Here is a 17,118-nt window from a genome sequence, read left to right on the forward strand (position 1 = left end):
GGCTGTAAATCACTCAGGCTGTTATCACTCAGTCTCCAGATCATTCAATCAGTCAGAGGCCCCACAGTGACAGCTTCACTGTATTCAGCTCATTTACTCCTTAATGTGATTCAGCATGTCTGCTGCTGCTTCATCAGCTCACTGACAGCAAAAGGAAATATTTGACTTTAAATGTATCTAAGTGAGAAGGCAGCATTGAAGTGAATTCATGTTCACGTTTTGTTAAAAGGTGTTAGTCCCAGCTTTTAGTCAGCCCAATAATACCAGAAAACATACGGCATGTTTTCTTCTTTTTGGGATTCAGCCCTAGGAATTTCCCTCACAGGACACAAAGTTCCTGCTGGGAGTCCAAGAAAAATGCTGATTTGTCCTTCTTACTATAACCACTGCCTGTGACGCTTCTGTTTTGTGGGTGATTTAATGTCACTGAAAAAGATCGTTGAAAAAACATCATATTCACATAAATAGAGAAACCAAAAGTGAGAGGAAAATAACCCAGGTGTGAAACGAGGAATATCACATGTAGAGAATAACTAAATTTAACAGGAGCATGACAGAGAAAAAGCTGGAAACGTGTAGTGCACAGACACGAGGAGAAAGAAAAGGCGACAGGATGTTGAAAAGAGAACGTGAGGAAAGGCCGAGGAGCAGTGAACACAGCACAAAGCGACGGTGAAGTTTTCCCGCTCACCGCGTGTCCCGCAGAGGGCGCTGTTGCCCGCGCGTGCACACACAGGCGCTTGGAGCTGGATGACGGGAGGGGGCGTTTGCTTCATCAGCCCTGTTTAGGCCTTCAGAGACCCTCAGTGATTCATCATTGCCGGATTTTCTGCTTCAGATCCCGAAACTCCGAGAAACGAGACGCTGCTCTGTTTGTTCACGAACCCATCCATCCGCCCATCATCCATCCATCCATCAGCGTGTTTGTAGCCTCAGCAGAGAAGATGGATCTTCTGTGTGTCCGCAGGCTCTTTGTTCAGCTCATCTCAGGTAAATGTCCTTCCTTCTGATAAATCTGGCTGTTATATGATGTCTTTTACACGTAGAGAGATTTTTTGGGGTGGGGGTTATTGTAACCTCTGAATTTTCATTTGAGATTTCGTTCGTCATTTTCTCGTTTTTTCATCAGCTTTTGTGCATGTGGTTAGTATAGCGCAAATAAAGAATAAAAAGTAGAAACATGCGTAATATATGAGGAAAATTCGAAAACTCACATTAAAAGCCACATTCAACTTCATGAAAATATGAAATGTTTCATTTCCTTTGCAATTTACAGTAAACTCTTTTATGTTTTGGTGTAACTCAATCAAAACAAACAAAAAAACAAACCTACTAAAAAAACAAAAACCAAAAAACCCCAACATTTGGAAACCGGAGTGACAACATAAAAATGCCAGAAACTCCAAATCCTCTAATGGCCACTCGTGGATGGTTCTAAAAGTGGGTCAGTCTCAGGTTAAAACGTGCAGCTTCACAGAATTAAAAAGTGTCTTTCCAGTATGGTACAAATTAAGCTGTTCCCCTTCATAACAACTGCACTGATAGTGGGGGCAGGCCGTGGCTGCTTAGACTGACCCCTGGCCACCTCAGTTCTTCTATTTCCACGTACTGAATTTGGGCTCTCCTTTTTATTGACTATTTTGTAATTTTTATCTCACAATCCATTAAATATTCCAAAATGTACCACAGAAACGATGGAGAGGTCCAGCACAGTTTACAAGGCGAGGCTGCAATCAAAGCAACTACACCCGTAATTTAAGTCTCGCCAGTATCCAAATGAATGAGTTCTAAAAACATGAGCTATCATAAAGTTTTTATGAAGGTGGAAGCTCAACAGAAACCAAAACTGTTTATTTGTACCAAACTGTAAATGTGCTTTTAATGTTGTAAACGTGGACATTTGAACATGGAAGCACAGATGAACTATAGTTTTTGTCTCTTCTACACTGGCTAAATTGTTTAGTCCCACAGGTTATTGCTTGGTAGACACACAAGAACATCAGGTGCTGATACATTTCCATCCACGTGGATAACCTTCCTTTTCTCTTAAAATTCTTGACAAAGTAGTTGTTGAACAGATAACTGAACGTCTGCAGAGGAATGGTTTATTTGAAGTGTTTCAGAGCTCATCACAGAAACAGCTTTAGTGAAGGTTACAAATGATCTTCTGATGGCCTCTCACAGTGGACTCACCTCTGTGCTTGTCCTGCTAGACCTCAGTGCAGCGTTCGATACTGTTGACCATAATATTTTATTACAGCGATTAGAGCATGCTGTAGGTGTAGTCATTTACATGAACAAATTGTAGTCTAAAAGACTCCAATTTGTTCATGTAAATGGAGAGTCCTCTTCACACACTGAGGTTAATTACGGAGTTCCACAGGGTTCTGTGCCAGGACCAGTTTTGTTATACATGCTTCCTTTAGGCAGTATCATTAGAGAGCATAGCAATAACATTTTCACTGCTATGCAGATGACACTCAACTTTATCTGTCATTTTTGACCAGGACATGTCCTTCAATGCACATATTAATCAAATATGTATGACTGCTTTTTTCCATTTGCACAACATCTCTAAAATTAGAAACATCCTGTCTCAGAGTGATGCTGAAAAACTAGTTTGTGAATTTATTACTTTTAGCTGGAACTACTGTAATTCCTTATTATCGGAATGTTTTAAAACTCCCTGAAGAGCTTTCAGTTGATCCAAAATGCTGCAACAAGAGCACTGACAGGGACTAGAAAGAGAGAGCATATTTCTCCTGTATTGGCTTCCCTTCATTGGCTTCCTGTTAAATCCAGAATCAAATTTAAAGTCCTGCTCCTCACGTACAAGGTCTTAAATAATCAGGCCTCATCTTATCTTAATGACCTTATAGTACCATATCACCACATTAGAGCACTTTGTTCTCACACTGCAGGCTTACTTGTGGTTCCCAGAGTAAATTAAAAGTAGAATGGGAGGCAGAGCCTTCAGATTTCAGGCCCCCCTTCTGTGGAACCAACTCCCAGTTTTGATTCGGGAGACAGGCCCTCACTCTACTTTTAAGATTAGTCTTAAGAATTCTGGTGATTCTGAATCCTCCCTTAGTTATGATGCAATGGGTCTAGGCTTGCTGGGGGCTTCCCATGATATTTCTTCTTCGGTCACCTTTTTTCACTCAGTGTGTTTATACACCACTTTACATTTAATCATTAGTTATTAAAAGTCTCTGGCTCTCTTACAATGTCTTTTGTCCTCTCTTCCTCCCCACAAGTCGTCTAATTATTGAGTCCCCCCCCCCCCCTTTTTGTATTATTGCAGCATCTTTACTTTACAATATAAAGCACCTTGAGGCAACTGTTATTGTGATTTGGCGCTATATATTCATCAGCCTCATTCATACATCATCTGTATTTGAGGCAAAGTTTACCTGAGGTTCAACTCAAGGTTAACAAACTAACTTTTCACTAAACCTGTTTTCTGGAACCTGGCCCAGCGATGTTGTTGCTTTGTATAATTTTTGTTGTTTCCGTCCACAGCTGTGCTCCTGATGTCATCGAAGTACATTTTGGCTCTACGGGTGGACATAACTCCTGAAACCGCTCTGTTCGGTCTGGGTGAGCGTCAGCAGCTGGTCTGCTTGTTTCAGGGCTGTACCACAACGCCAAGTGTTTCCTGGTCCATTCTGGGGGACCGGCCTCTGAGCGGGTCCATCAGCACCAACCAAACTTGTTCTGTGTTGACCTTTGAGCGTGTAAAGATGGAGCATGATGAAGCGATACTGTGTACGGTCAGCTGCAATGGAGACAGGAAACAAGCGAAACGCTCGGTGCAGGTTTACTGTGAGTTACCACTGAAATGCAGCATACATTTGAAACGTTATGTTATATATTTTGTTATTGCTCTATTTAAAACAACACGAGTTTAGTGCACTTTTGTAATTTTGCCTCTGTACACATAAAGTAGATTTTAAATCTAAGATCAAGATGAGATCGAAGTGCAGAGTGTGATTAGGAATCACAGGAATGTGGATGAAAACCTTTTGCTGAGAAACAGAGGTCTAAGAACCTTGCATCACCAAATACTGTTTCCTCCTCTAATATCCTACGCCTTCATCTTTCATAACCACGTTTACTTTATTTTAAAACACTTGCTGTCACTTTAGGATAATTTTTCAAAGTGCAGGGTAATCCATTAGATTACTTCCGACCCTCCCAAGGCTCACATCACAGAGGAAGACGAAGAAGTTTGACCTTGTGATACGTAGTTAGATTTGTGAAAGGGTCCATTCTAATCCAAACCGCGATCCTTTCCACACTATACCGAGCCGTTTTGGTTACCAAAATCAAGCGAAAAGGTGAACAAATCTTGGCTTTTAAGTCCTGCAAAAGACTTTAGGGGCTTTCATTCTCTCCCAGAAATATGCTTTTCTAGTGCATCACTTTAATTCTACTACAGCAAACAAAAATCCACTGTAGCAAGTACAATGTAATCCGCCTCACTCTGAATCATTGTGGACACCAGAATCAGCCTAATCAGTCACCAGCTGGCTGTCTGTGTCGGGGCCCCTGTCTGTCAAAGTGGCGTTACCTTCATGCCTCACCAGCATCCACGCAGAGAAGTTAGCATTAAAAAAACTGTGTGCTTATGAATTATCCAGACACAAAACCCACATTGGAACCAAACCTAAGGTGCTACAAGTAGAATTGCACCGTTTTTATTTACTATTAGACTGTTGTTGTTATAAGAATTAATGCCTGCCCTCTGTGTCTCTGCTGTTCCAGCCTTCCCGTCGGACCCTGTCATCACAGGCCAGGATAATGTCAAACTGGGGGTAAAGTCCACCCTGACCTGCAAGGCATTTAACATATATCCTGATGAGGAGGTGAACATCACTTGGCACAGTGGGAACACTATCCTGCAGACCACAGTGCAAGATGGTGAATCCGGGGCAGTCCAGTCTGACTACAACTTCACAGCTGAAAACATGGATCAGGGAAGAAATATCACCTGTAGGGTCACACTGAAGCTGAAGGACCTGCCAGATAACAAGAAGACCAGAGAAAGCGCAGTGCCAATAAATGTCTTATGTGAGTCTGGGTTTGGTTCTGAGTCCTCGCGTCTGAGTCTTGTTGTCCGTGTCCTCATAAACCCGACTTCTCTGTCTCCAGATGCTCCTGTCGTGAAGAAGTTGGAGTCTAAGGAAGTTATGGCCGGCTCTCCGCTCACTCTCACCTGTTTGGCAGAGGGAAATCCTGAGCCGACCATCACCTGGAGTTTCAGAACAGCAGATGGCCGAACTCTGCAACGCGGTCAAGGCGGTCAGCTCAACTTCACAGCGGTGGAAGTGTCTGAGGCTGGACGGTACGAGTGTGATGCGCGAAACACGGAAGGAACCCACAGTAGCGCCGTGGACGTCACGGTTCACAGTGAGTGATGGTCCTGTTTCACTCTTAGTATGTGCACTTCCTTTAGTTTCAATGAGTCAGTTGTATCCCTTGTGTCTCCCTAACAGGTCCACCCACTAACACCTCCCTCTCTGTAATTCCGGGTGAGGAGGTGGTGGAGGGTCAGCAGGTAACTTTTGTCTGTAGCTCAGAGGGTGCTCCACTCCCCAGACTGGTGCTGAGCAGGAATGGGACAGAGCTTCAAAGCGTTGACAGAGCGTCCACGATAATCTTCAACCTGTCTTCCGCCCTGCTCGAACACTCTGACGTCTACCAGTGTGATGCCTCTAATCTGTACGGATCCCAGCTGGCCTCCAGCTCCATCACTGTCAGAGGTAGTCTTTCCTCCAGTTTGTATCTTACAAGGTGATCTCAGAAAAACTCTCAAATTTTAATATGAAATGAAATTAATGAAAGTACCTCATGTGAAGGTACTCCTAAATGACCATCATGTGTTGTGATGGACGTCTCTAATCCCATTTCCTGATCCTTCAACCTGCTGTGAATATTCTTCCTCAGATGTCACACCAGATTATTGCAGACATAAAGCATCATAGATGTCACAATATCTATCTTGCAATACAATTGATATAGTCATCAATTTCATTTGTAATTTTTCAGGTGCAGGTCAAGTGTCTCGTTCCTCCAACATGAGGGTGTAGTAGTAGGAACAGTAATGAGAAGTGTTACATTTCTTATCAAAACATTTCTTGAGTTTGATCTCATAGCCCTGCAGCCACAGAGAAAGGAACCTCTGTAGTAAAGTGGAGGCTTAGCTATAATTATTGATTAAGCTACAATGGACCAGACCCAGTTTAACCACTTTGCAGATTAGTTTGGATCCATGTTTAAAGTGAGAGAAAAACTATTCAAGTTAATGGTGTGAGGGTAAAAAAAAAGCCTCTCCTGTAAAAGAGCCTTCACAGACAAGATTAGAATAACTTCTTTCAGTGTGAACATGCAGGATCAGTAAGATGTCTGTGTTCCTCCAGCTCACCCTCTACAGGTTGAGGCGAGTCCTCAGGTCTCTGCAGCGAGAGGTTCAGCTCTGAGTCTGAGCTGCAAGGCCTCCGGCTGTCTGCACACCCCCATCCTCCTCACCTGGTTGAGGAAAGACCAGAACCAGACTGTCCTCCAGACAACCTGGCCGCAGGACGGACTCTCTGTGCTCCATCTGCAGGACCTGGATCTCCAGGATCGGGGTGAATACAGCTGTCAGGCTCAGTGCAAGACCGTCAACAGGAGCAGAAACATTCAAGTCCATGTCTATTGTGAGTCTGACACACCTGATAGCAGTTATAGTCCCGCACTGCCACTTTATTTGGTTTCAAATCACACCTATTAAACCTATTAAGTAGATTTTCATGTTCATTTGAAGAATCCTCTCAAACCATTTAGAGATTGCAGTAGGTGTCGAGTGGAGAGTGGACCCAAATGAAGACACCAGAGACAGAACTAAGCTTAAACTAAAAGCGAGCCTTTATTGATGGCTGAAAAACTGAGCAACAAACAAATGAGACACAACAACTAACCTAACAAAACCTCAACTGGGAAAAGCAACTAAAACCTGAATTCATGACTCTGAAAACAGGATGAACTGGGAACCTAAGGCATGAAACATGAACAGGGACGTGAAAACGTCAACCAGGAACACTTAAACATGAAATACCTGACTTGACGCTTGCCACACAGACAACCCGACGAGGAACAATACACGCAATATGTACACGGAGGGTAACGAGGGAACCGCAACTGGAGGGAGACACAGTTGGACCTAATCTGACATAACGAGACAAAGGGGAAGCAAAGCTAGATAAACCGAACAGAGGACAAGGACTATCAAAAAGAAACAGGAACACTGACAGACTCATGACACGCAAGCTTGACATGGTGACTGGGAAGACGAGACAAACTAACCACAGGAGGCGATCAGACGCTGAGGGGAGGAAGATCTAGATACTAAGCAGAAGCCAGAGGATCTAATAAGAACACTAAAGCACAGGCAAACTAAACATAAACCCCTCAAAGAATCTAATGTAATTTAGAATATCCTATTGCACAGTCCAAAAACATAAACACCGGGTCACTGACAGTAGGAATTGTACTGCAAAATATATGATAAAGACTCTTTAATAATTGTTAATTATCAGATTAACAATGAGAGGAAAAGAGGAAGTTAGAGGAATTTAAAGATAAACGAAAAGGATTTGTTGTTGTTTTGGGGTGGGTTTTTTTTTACACTGTTTAGTGTCTGACTTGTGTCCTCATATTTTAAGAGTTTTATGTACTAAAAACTTGAAGCGAAACCTTTACAAGTAAAGCAGAACAGCACAAGCAGGAAAGAACTTCTAAAACACAAGATAATGCGATGTTTGTCAGTTTTATTCCCAGCAGTCTCACACAACAGGAGTCAGACATTCAATAATCTCAGAGGTGCAATCAAAAGATGAACTGCTCATAACAGACATGAGGCTTAGTAATGTTTGCACAGATGTCCTGACGCCAAGCTGCTCATCAGTGTGGGGGTAGAGCTGCACACCACTGCTTTCACTGGTTTGGCGATAAAGAGCAGACCATGCCCCGACAAACATCGCCGTTTTCATGACTGATCAGTTAACCTAGATCAGGCTTTCTAGATTTTTCTCCAAAGTCAGTGTGTTTTTATAAAACAAATAACTGTGTTTCACCGGATCACATCAGAGCTAAAAAGCAGCTCCAAGAGAAACTGCAGTGACTAACAATTACTAACACGCTCGTGATCTGAGAGCCACAAACAGAGGCTCATTTTAAAAGGTTTGTTGACCGTCAGATCTGAGCTGAAGAAGATGAACTCCAACGCTGCCAGGAAATGACAACATGGGGGAAAGAAGCCAAACACTCGCCCATGCACTCATCTTTACCCCCCTACCACTTCAACAAAGACTGAAAACATGCAAAATCCTCCCACACAGAAAGGAGGCGAGGACTCAGTGTTTCTGACAGTTACATCCACACTTGGAATATCTGTTAGAGTGCATGACCTCGTTACAGCACTGGACAAGAAGCAGGAAAATGACCATAACTTAACCATCCTCATCAAGTTGCTGAAAGTCTTCCAAGTCACTTAAGGTTGCTCAGCTCTCCATTCACGGACTTTTACATTCTAGTTGTTAAACTTGCTTTTCAATGACAAAGATTTTAGAGATGCAGTTGTTTGTTGCATGCCTCGTGTGTTCCAAATATTTTCATACTTTGTTACTAGGTTTTTAAAGTCAGAGTTCTTACTTTGATCTCGGAAATCTGGAAAAGAAATTTCCATAGTTGCAGTTTGTTCGTCTTCCATAGTTTAGAGTCCAGTGGTTGTTGTATTTTCAGAGTTTACAGTGTTCCCTGCTTTTGCAGGTAGGGATGGGTATCGAAAACCGGTTCTTGTTGAGAACCGGTTCCCACTGTTTCAATTCCTTGGAATCGTTTGCCATTTTTGCAAACGATTCCCTTATCGATTCCAGTCACCCCGAATGACGTCACCACGTTGCGGAGCGTCATTTACCTGGCAGGAAACACGGCGCCTAAGCGGCTCAAACGCTCAAAAGTTTGATTATACTTTATGAGAACCGATGACAACAGGGCAACTTGCAAAGTAGATATTTCATTTAAGGGAGGAAACACTACGAATATGCAAAAGCATTTGCTCACAAAACACGCGATGACACGCGTTTTTAATTCCGCTCCGGACTCGTGACTCTCAACCCAGCAGCAGCGCTAACGTTTGCCCGTCCTCTCCCGTTAATGCGGCAGGTAAATAATCAACTAACAGTGCATATTATGTTAGCGCAATCTGCCTTATTACAAGACCTGCCATTACTGTACATGTAGGTGACCATGATGAGAGAGACAGACAGAGTCTGGCTCAGATGCTGGCAGTTCTCGCTGCAGTCTACCGGTAGCGTCTCCTTTCAGGCCAGGATAGACTAATGTCACCGAGCAGTGTCTAAGTTTGTGGTCAAAGGCTTGCACCCATTTGCCACAGCAGATGCCCCCGATTTTTGGTAAGTGAATGTGTTTAATTGTGGGCAGGGACATTACTGGATATTCTTGTGTAATTGCCACAGAACAATTTATGTTATACTTTGTTATTGCTACAGAAAAATGTTGCAGCTTTAAGGCAGGGATGACTCCTGGAGTTGCTTTCTCACTGCATATGCTTTATTTCACAATCAGATCGATTCGATAACAAAAACATACAGCAGCTCCTCTCCTACTCCTAGCCCTTCGCTGCGGTGGAAAAAAGAACGACTTCAATCCCCTTCAAGGAACATACGTACAAAATAGTTTTCCTGATACACCAATGGGGCGTTCAATGCCATCTTGTAAATATGAGTACTCTGGCAGAGTAACAGTTCAAATGAAAAATACACCAGAACAAACAAGCAAACAAAAAAAGAAGTGTGGGGTACCTTTGAACCAATGAACAAAGTATAACAATTTATACTTTTTAACATAACCCGACCCCGTCAATATGTGATATGTCTCACAAGAATATTTATTTTATTATTTTACATTTACAATTTTTTTTCCTGGGGACCCTGTGACACCCCATTGAAGAGCCGTAGGCTGGATCTCTCAAGATCTCACTGTTGGGTTTGTAAGGCCATGTTACTCCTAAATTTCTATCTTGTTCAAAGAGAAGATATAAAACAAAGCTCTGAGCTAATCGACCTTAGTGTTCTCCTTTTTTAAAAAAAAAAAAGAATCGATAAGAGAATCGATAAAGAATCGAATCGTTAAACAGAATCGAAAATGGAATCGGAATCGTTAAAATCTTATCAATACCCATCCCTATTTGCAGGTGTTGAAAACGATTCAGTGGAACCAAAATTGTTTTTGAGAATCATAAAAGGACTCATTTAGGTTTCAGAAGTTCATTTAAAGAGGTTTTTGAGGTCTTTCAGGGGAATCTAGTATTCTTTAAAGAGTTTTTAAAGCTTTGAGATTTCAGTGATCCCATTTCAAAGGTTTTAAATGGGATCTGTGAGTTTATAGGATATTAAGGACGTTTGGTGCTTTGTTAGGCCTGAAGAGCTCTTGATGAGGTGAATGAGGAGGTTTTAGATGAACATATTTTATTGGTTGAAATTGTATTAGATTAGCAGTCCAATTTTCTTTAACAGTTTCTTTAAAAAGCCGTGCATATATTGAAGGAAAGGGTCTCGCTAGGATTCAGGGTCCTTGAATCTGCTGGAATCAGTACTGACATTTTGCAGGTCTTTTTCGTGGTCTTAGAGTTCTGTGGTGGGGGGCTGTTTTGAATCTAAAAATTTCAGATCATGAATCCCAACTATGATTCACCGCTTTAAATTCCAAAATATCAGAAAAGCCTAAAAAACTTTACTTTTGATGTCTGTTGACTTTGATGAAAAATGTTTCTTATGTATAATTAGCCATCAATTGATGTTTAAATCTTTGGAAGCCGATTCTTATTGGCGCAATTTATATATTTTCACACTCCTGAATCATCATTAGCTACTTACTTCTCTCTCTCTCTCTCTCGCTCCAGCGTTTCCATTTGATCCCGTACTGGAGAATCCTGGCCCTGTCCTGCTGGGGGAAGAAGCAGTCTTCCGCTGTGATGTCATTAATGTATTCTGGGCTAATCAGCTGAGGATTCAGTGGCTTTTGGGAAACAAAACGGTGGCGGAAAAGTCGTTCAGTTTCTCCAGTGTTTTACAGAACGTCTCTTTTAGTCTCCATCACCGGGTTGACGAGGATCATCAGGTGCTGACCTGCAGCGCAGACCTACTGCAAGAAGGCGGAGACTTGTGGAGGTCCAAGAGGACCAGCATCCATCTGCAGGTCCACTGTAAGTGTTTGTTTTTATGTTTTTTCTGCAGCTCTCATTTTTTTCAGATCCAGCTTTATTAAACTCCTGATCTAATTCTTTTTCAGATCCTCCGAGGAATACATCACTGCTAATTAGGCCAGACGAGGAGCTGGTGGAGGGTCGTCACGTGACCTTTAGCTGTCTCTCAGATGGAGCTCCGGCCCCAGCACTGGTGCTGAGCAGAAACGGGATGGAGCTTCAAAGAATCAAACCAGCCACCTCATCACCACTGACCTTCACCTTCTCCCCCATCCTCCTGGAACACTCTGACCTTTACCGGTGTGAAGCATCCAACAAGTATGGATCTGAAGTGGCTTCTCACTCCATCACTGTCAAAGGTCAGATCATTAATAATAATTATAACAGGCTTCTTTTTGTTTTTTTCTCTGACAGTTGTAATCAGAAGCCAGAGACAGAAATAAACTTCCGGCATTACAGTGGAGTCATTAGTTCAGAACTTTAGCTGCCAGGCTCAGTGCCGCCATGCATTCAAGAATGAAAACTCAGTATAAGTTAAAGCGTTTTGCTGCTGTGGTTTTCCTAAGAGGGCCATCAAGTGAAAGAGGTTGAAATACATTGAATAATGCAAAAGTGAATCTTATGAAAGCAGACATTCTGATCATTTCTTTACCAAACATTCAAAACTTCTCTGTCTGCTCTTGCGTCAGAGCTGATCCAGGTTGTGACAGGCATAAAAATAGATTTATGTCCGTGGGCCTTCTAAACCCAACTGGTTAAAAATAACCATATTTATAGAAAAGGCCCCATGAGCTGTAAGTGAAACAGTGAGGAGTAGATGACCTACTAAATGATGAAACGCAAAGAAGCAAAACGTGAAAGAATGTTTAGTATCAAACTGGCACTGTTTGTTTTTCCTGTGGCAGGGCTCTCCGCTATCAGGTGATGATGTGTTGGTTAGAGGTGTGACAGAAGGTCAGCAGGTTCGGCTGAGCTGCTTTCACACGCTTTTCACGTTCACTGTATGACCCTCTTTCCGCTGAGATTCAGGTTACACGTCCTTATGTTAAAAGAGGACGGGGTTAGCTTAAACAGATATGAGGCAATTGTTGTTGTGATTTGATGCTAAATAAATAAAATTGAATTGAAAATTGAATTGGTCAAACTATGACTGAAGTGTTTCTGGAAAATCAACAGAGAATGAACTTGCAGCGACGTCTACAGAATGCACTGTAAAATCAGCAAAATACACTGTAAACCAGATGAATAAACTATAAGAACCAGCAACACAGTGTAGCCCAAGTGTACTGTGGTTTATGCTCAAAGCATGATTTTACTACATTAAAGATAGTACTGTACCTATAGCTATAGATGCTGAGTTGCATGGGGATTTGAGGTAGATAGTATTCTTAGAGTTTATAGGATAAAGTGCATTATGAGTATATGGATATCAGTTGCTTGTGGTCTAAAGTGCTTTGATTGGACAGTAAGACTGGGAAAGTACTATGCAAATGTACCTTGCTATAGCTGGATGTGCATCTTACCAAGGATGTTGCTACAGTTAGTTACAAACCACAAAATCAAAAAGTACAATCAGTACAGCGATGTTATTAGTAATTTGTAAACTGTAATATATATTGTATGAACACAATATATTAGTTAGAACAAAGCTAAACTCCCCAAAATGACAAGTTTCTCAGTTGGGTCTTTTCACATTTCCTGCAAAAGTAGTTGTACAACAACAACAACAACAACAACAACAACAACAAAAAGGAAGATCTAATTTTAATCTGTTTTCTTATCCAGCTCCTCCGAGGAACACCACAGTCCACATCCTGCCGTCTACAGTGGTCCAGGAGGGGCAAAATGTCACTGTCTGCTGCCAAACCATCAGTTTCCCACCGTCAGCTGTGATTCTCAAGAAAATGACCAATGGCACAGAGCTATATTCTACTAATGGAACTTTCCTACTGGTCAATCTCACAGCCAAAGACTCGGGGTTATACCAGGTCAACGTGACCAATGACCTTGGGTACCAAGTCAAAATCTTCAGCATCAGTGTCAGAGGTCAGTAAAATTAGTTTGGATTTTATTATTCCCTTTAAGTTAAAATGCTCAAGTTTGATTTGAACATATGTTACCCACAGCAGTTCTGTAAACAGTTTCACAAAACTGCCCTATTTTCTTGTGCAGAGAGAAGTACCAAGCTTCCACCCAGTTTCAGCGTCATCATCATCCCAGCTGTCTGCATCGCCACGGTTCTAGCAGCTTCCGCTCTGTTCCTCGACTACGTGAGGAGATCCAGGAAGAAAGGCTTTTATCAACTGCCCCAGTCTGCTCCACCTTCAGCCTGAGGCCAACCCTGGCCTAAAAGGCCCCTGGTTCATGCAGCTACCAAGTGTGTAGCGTCAACACATCTGAATCTATGGCTGTCAGATTTTTTTTTTAAATGTGACTACCATGTGCATGTGGCTGCTGCAGGACAATATCTCAGTATGACCGATGACTTTTATTTCAACACGTGCTTTGTGCTTTTAAACACACGGCTTTGATATTCATAGGTGTGACCATGTTGTCCCAGCAATAAGCGGCTAACAAATGACATAATGATTTTCAGTATCCAGGAACATGTGGCTATATTGTCTTTCCGTGTGGTTAACACGTTCCATCACATGGCTACACGTCACATGTAACTGCCAACTCTGCAGATGCGTTTTACAGTTCATGGCCCAATCACATCCCATTGTATGGCTACTGCTTTGTGACATGTGGTTATGTAACATGTGAATTAGACATGCTGATGTGTGGCCACCACTTCTAATAAGGCGTTGTGTGCTAACCATCTCCAATTATGTGGTTACCCCATCTTGACCTATAGCTAGCATTTCCTAAAATGTGACTACTACCTCTTAACGTTTAACTACCACTTCTCACAATCCCAACATGGTATAAGCCTCCCAATACAACCTCATATCCCAACAGGAATTGCCATACAGTTATCTTCCATTTGCCAAAAGCAGGCGTGTATCACGGCATGTGATAATATCAAACCCTATCCTGTCGTATCCTGTCACATCTTATCCTTGGTTATTGTGACATGGGAATTCTACCTCCTGATATACAGTTTAAATATTTCAACATGTGGCTTGCTATCTGTTCACATATGAAGCTAATTTTGTCCAACATGTGACAAAACTACCCAGAAACCTCTCCCAAGTTCATGGCTGCCAAATTTTAAAATGTGGCTGTTCTCCCAGCAAGTTACCAACATCCATGGCACTAATCAACATGTGACTACAAGAGTCCAGCTTGAAAAATAAACACTACCTATGGCTCAATAATCTTATATGCAATAATGTTCACTGTCAGCTTTCAGCAGCATTTTATTCTCTTATCAGGGTCAGCTGAGTTAGTGACTTTTCAGTGACTGTGAACATTCCTCTCAGTGAGAGCTACTCAGCTTAGAGATTTGTGGAAAGCAAAGATGTTGCTCAACTTGTTAACGGAGACTTTCTGGCTGACACCATATGGCTGAACTCTTCCAGAAAGTCTTCAGTCTCCTCCGAACTCTCGCCGTGGTACTGCTGCACACTTGGTGTGATGTGGAATTATCTGCAGAGTTATTAGAGATGATATGTAAATATGTGTACAGTTTCTTTTTGCTTGCTTTCAATAAAGATATTTATGTCTTTATTTATTATCACAGGATTTTTGAAATTTCAGTGTGCAGGATTTCCCCGGGAATTCCCTGTAAGTGGCGAGCTTTCGCTTTTATTTCTGTTAGATTCGGTGTTTACTGGAATCCTTGGCATTGACTCAGCTATTACCATGGTGACGGCTGAGCTGCATTTCAGTCATTTCAGCTCGCCAGCCTTTAAACCCAAAATTAAATAAACACTGTCTGTTTTTCTCTTTCCTTACTGCTCATTCACAAGAAAGATCTGGCCAAGAAAGAAATTCTCACCAAACTCCCCACACACAAACTACAAAGCAACTAAAGACAGATATAAAACCACAACAACAACAAAGAAAACAACCAAAAAAGGCAGACTGACCTGAAGACACAGAAAACTACTGCCAAAAATAAATACTGCATAAATATAAAAAAAGAAGCTTTATAATACATTCTTCTAGTCTGTGAGTGTTTCTCCTATATGCAACCTTAGCCTTGTTTCTCATAATCCATCTTTGGACTCAAGTCCTAAAGGTGTCATAAAAGCCCAGAGACTTAGTGCCCAGTGAAAATCTACTGATTGTTGTTGAAAAGGTCTAAACCAAGAAAACCACAAAACCACATTAAAAGCCCTGTTTTTATCAGGAAGCAGCAGGATGTGCCTAATCATGGAAGGGTCCAACAAACTGGAAGGATAAATTAAAAGAGGTCTGTTGGCTTTTGTTTTCAGTGTGAAGCTAACTGGGTCCCCGTTGTCATAGAAACAGGAAGGTTTCAGAAGCGAGGTGTGAAGAGGGGAGTCAGTATGGATCAGACCAAGTATCTGGACCAGTTTCGAGTCAGACTCTGTAACAGTCTGTGCTTCTCTAGTTCTATTTACCATCTTAAGGAGCCGTCAACATCATTGCATAGATCTCTATGATAAACGGACCTTTGGAAGGCTGACCTATTACAGTTTCCATACTGTGAGGGCTTTGAGAAGACATTGAAGGCATGAAAAAAACCCCACTTCAGTGGATGATGAGAGTCAGACCTTAAATACTGATCCGTATGCAGACTCTCTGATAATAATGCCATCTCTTTAGCTTTCAACATGCTGCTCTCAAACAAACAGGTGAATTAACAACACGGACTAATATGCAACTGCAGAAACAAGCCAGGTGGTGAAAACTGAAGCTTAAGAAATAAGAAAACAGAGAAAACAGCTACAGCTAACAGAAGTGCACTTTGCTCAGTAAAGGTACACCACACATACAAAATAAATAAGATACTATTCAAAATACTATCTAAAATACAATTTTCACTTAATAGCAAATATCTTCACCACCACTGCAACAAAACTTATGACATTGGTTACGTGTACTGGCATTCAGACAGTTAGTAGACTTAGGTTTTGATTCATTTAAACTAACATAATCATCCTGCTGCAAGACAGAATAAATCAATATGTTTATCGATAATTAAATCATGTACAACCCGAGATTTGTAACAGAAGGATAGCAGTAAGAGTGAAAGGGAAAGTTTACAAGAATACCCACTGTGAGCTTAACTAGAACTCTGAGGGTGAATAATAGCCCAGAGTTCAGAAGTTGGAAATGATCTATACTGAAACTTTACAACTAAAAACAATTGTTTAAAAATACTGCTTAAGACGCTCCAGGTCAGGAATACAAAGGAGATCCATTTTCGTTTTGCTCTGACAGGAAATACCAACGAAACAGGAGATTAAAATGACAAGACACAGCAGAACTCTTGTCCTCACTTATTACACAACACCACTTGGAGGTGAGAGGTCTTGGAGGCCCATCAGGACACACAACATGAAAAACACCAGATGGAGTAAAGAGAAACGCATTAATCAACAGAGTCCCTAAAATGTTTCAGCTGAATGTGCATAAACTACAGTCGCACACTCCATGAGTGTGCCTGCATAGATGCCACAGTCATCTGGACAGATAAATGTATGTTATTTTTCAGTTTTGTATTCCAAATGCATTTGGAATGAAATAATCCGTTCTACTTTAAACGGCCAAGGCTTTATTTGAACAGGTCTCCATCTGCATAGAAACGACTGCGTAAGAGATGCAGGCCATAAATCTTTTTTCTTTATCCTTTAACCTCGGTTTCTCTACTAGAGGTCTGGGAGCTTGAGGGTCCTGCATATTATCTTTGCAGTTTCAAGGACTGTGCTCTTCTG

At 41.6% G+C, this 17,118-nt stretch overlaps 1 protein-coding gene and 1 long non-coding RNA gene across 2 annotated transcripts; both read left to right on the forward strand.

Moving 5' to 3' along the window:
- The first annotated feature begins 133 nt into the window (after positions 1 to 133).
- Positions 134 to 14,941, forward strand: vcam1b (vascular cell adhesion molecule 1b). Its single transcript, XM_080886708.1, has 10 exons — positions 134 to 990; positions 3,523 to 3,825; positions 4,768 to 5,073; positions 5,155 to 5,412; positions 5,499 to 5,765; positions 6,423 to 6,701; positions 10,967 to 11,269; positions 11,356 to 11,628; positions 13,055 to 13,315; positions 13,442 to 14,941. The coding sequence occupies exons 1-10, from the start codon at positions 945 to 947 to the stop codon at positions 13,600 to 13,602; spliced, it is 2,457 nt and encodes an 818-aa protein (XP_080742834.1). The 5' UTR covers positions 134 to 944; the 3' UTR covers positions 13,603 to 14,941.
- On the forward strand, positions 6,709 to 10,162 carry LOC308399447. Its single transcript, XR_013972176.1, has 2 exons — positions 6,709 to 9,207; positions 9,286 to 10,162. It is a non-coding gene; the product is annotated as an uncharacterized lncRNA (long non-coding RNA).
- Positions 14,942 to 17,118: the final 2,177 nt, after the last annotated feature.

Source organism: Rhamphochromis sp. 'chilingali' (assembly GCF_963969265.1).
Source record: "Rhamphochromis sp. 'chilingali' genome assembly, chromosome: 7".
In the NCBI taxonomy this organism is placed as follows: Eukaryota; Metazoa; Chordata; class Actinopteri; order Cichliformes; family Cichlidae; genus Rhamphochromis; species Rhamphochromis sp. 'chilingali'.

Bases quoted from the DNA above. Each gene is read 5' to 3' on its own strand.
- vcam1b (XM_080886708.1), top strand. From the start codon at position 945: ATGGATCTTCTGTGTGTCCGCAGGCTCTTTGTTCAGCTCATCTCAG. The intron at 991-3,522 runs GTAAATGTCCTT...TTCCGTCCACAG, and splicing joins CTTTGTTCAGCTCATCTCAG to CTGTGCTCCTGATGTCATCG. The intron at 5,074-5,154 runs GTGAGTCTGGGT...CTCTGTCTCCAG, and splicing joins AGTGCCAATAAATGTCTTAT to ATGCTCCTGTCGTGAAGAAG.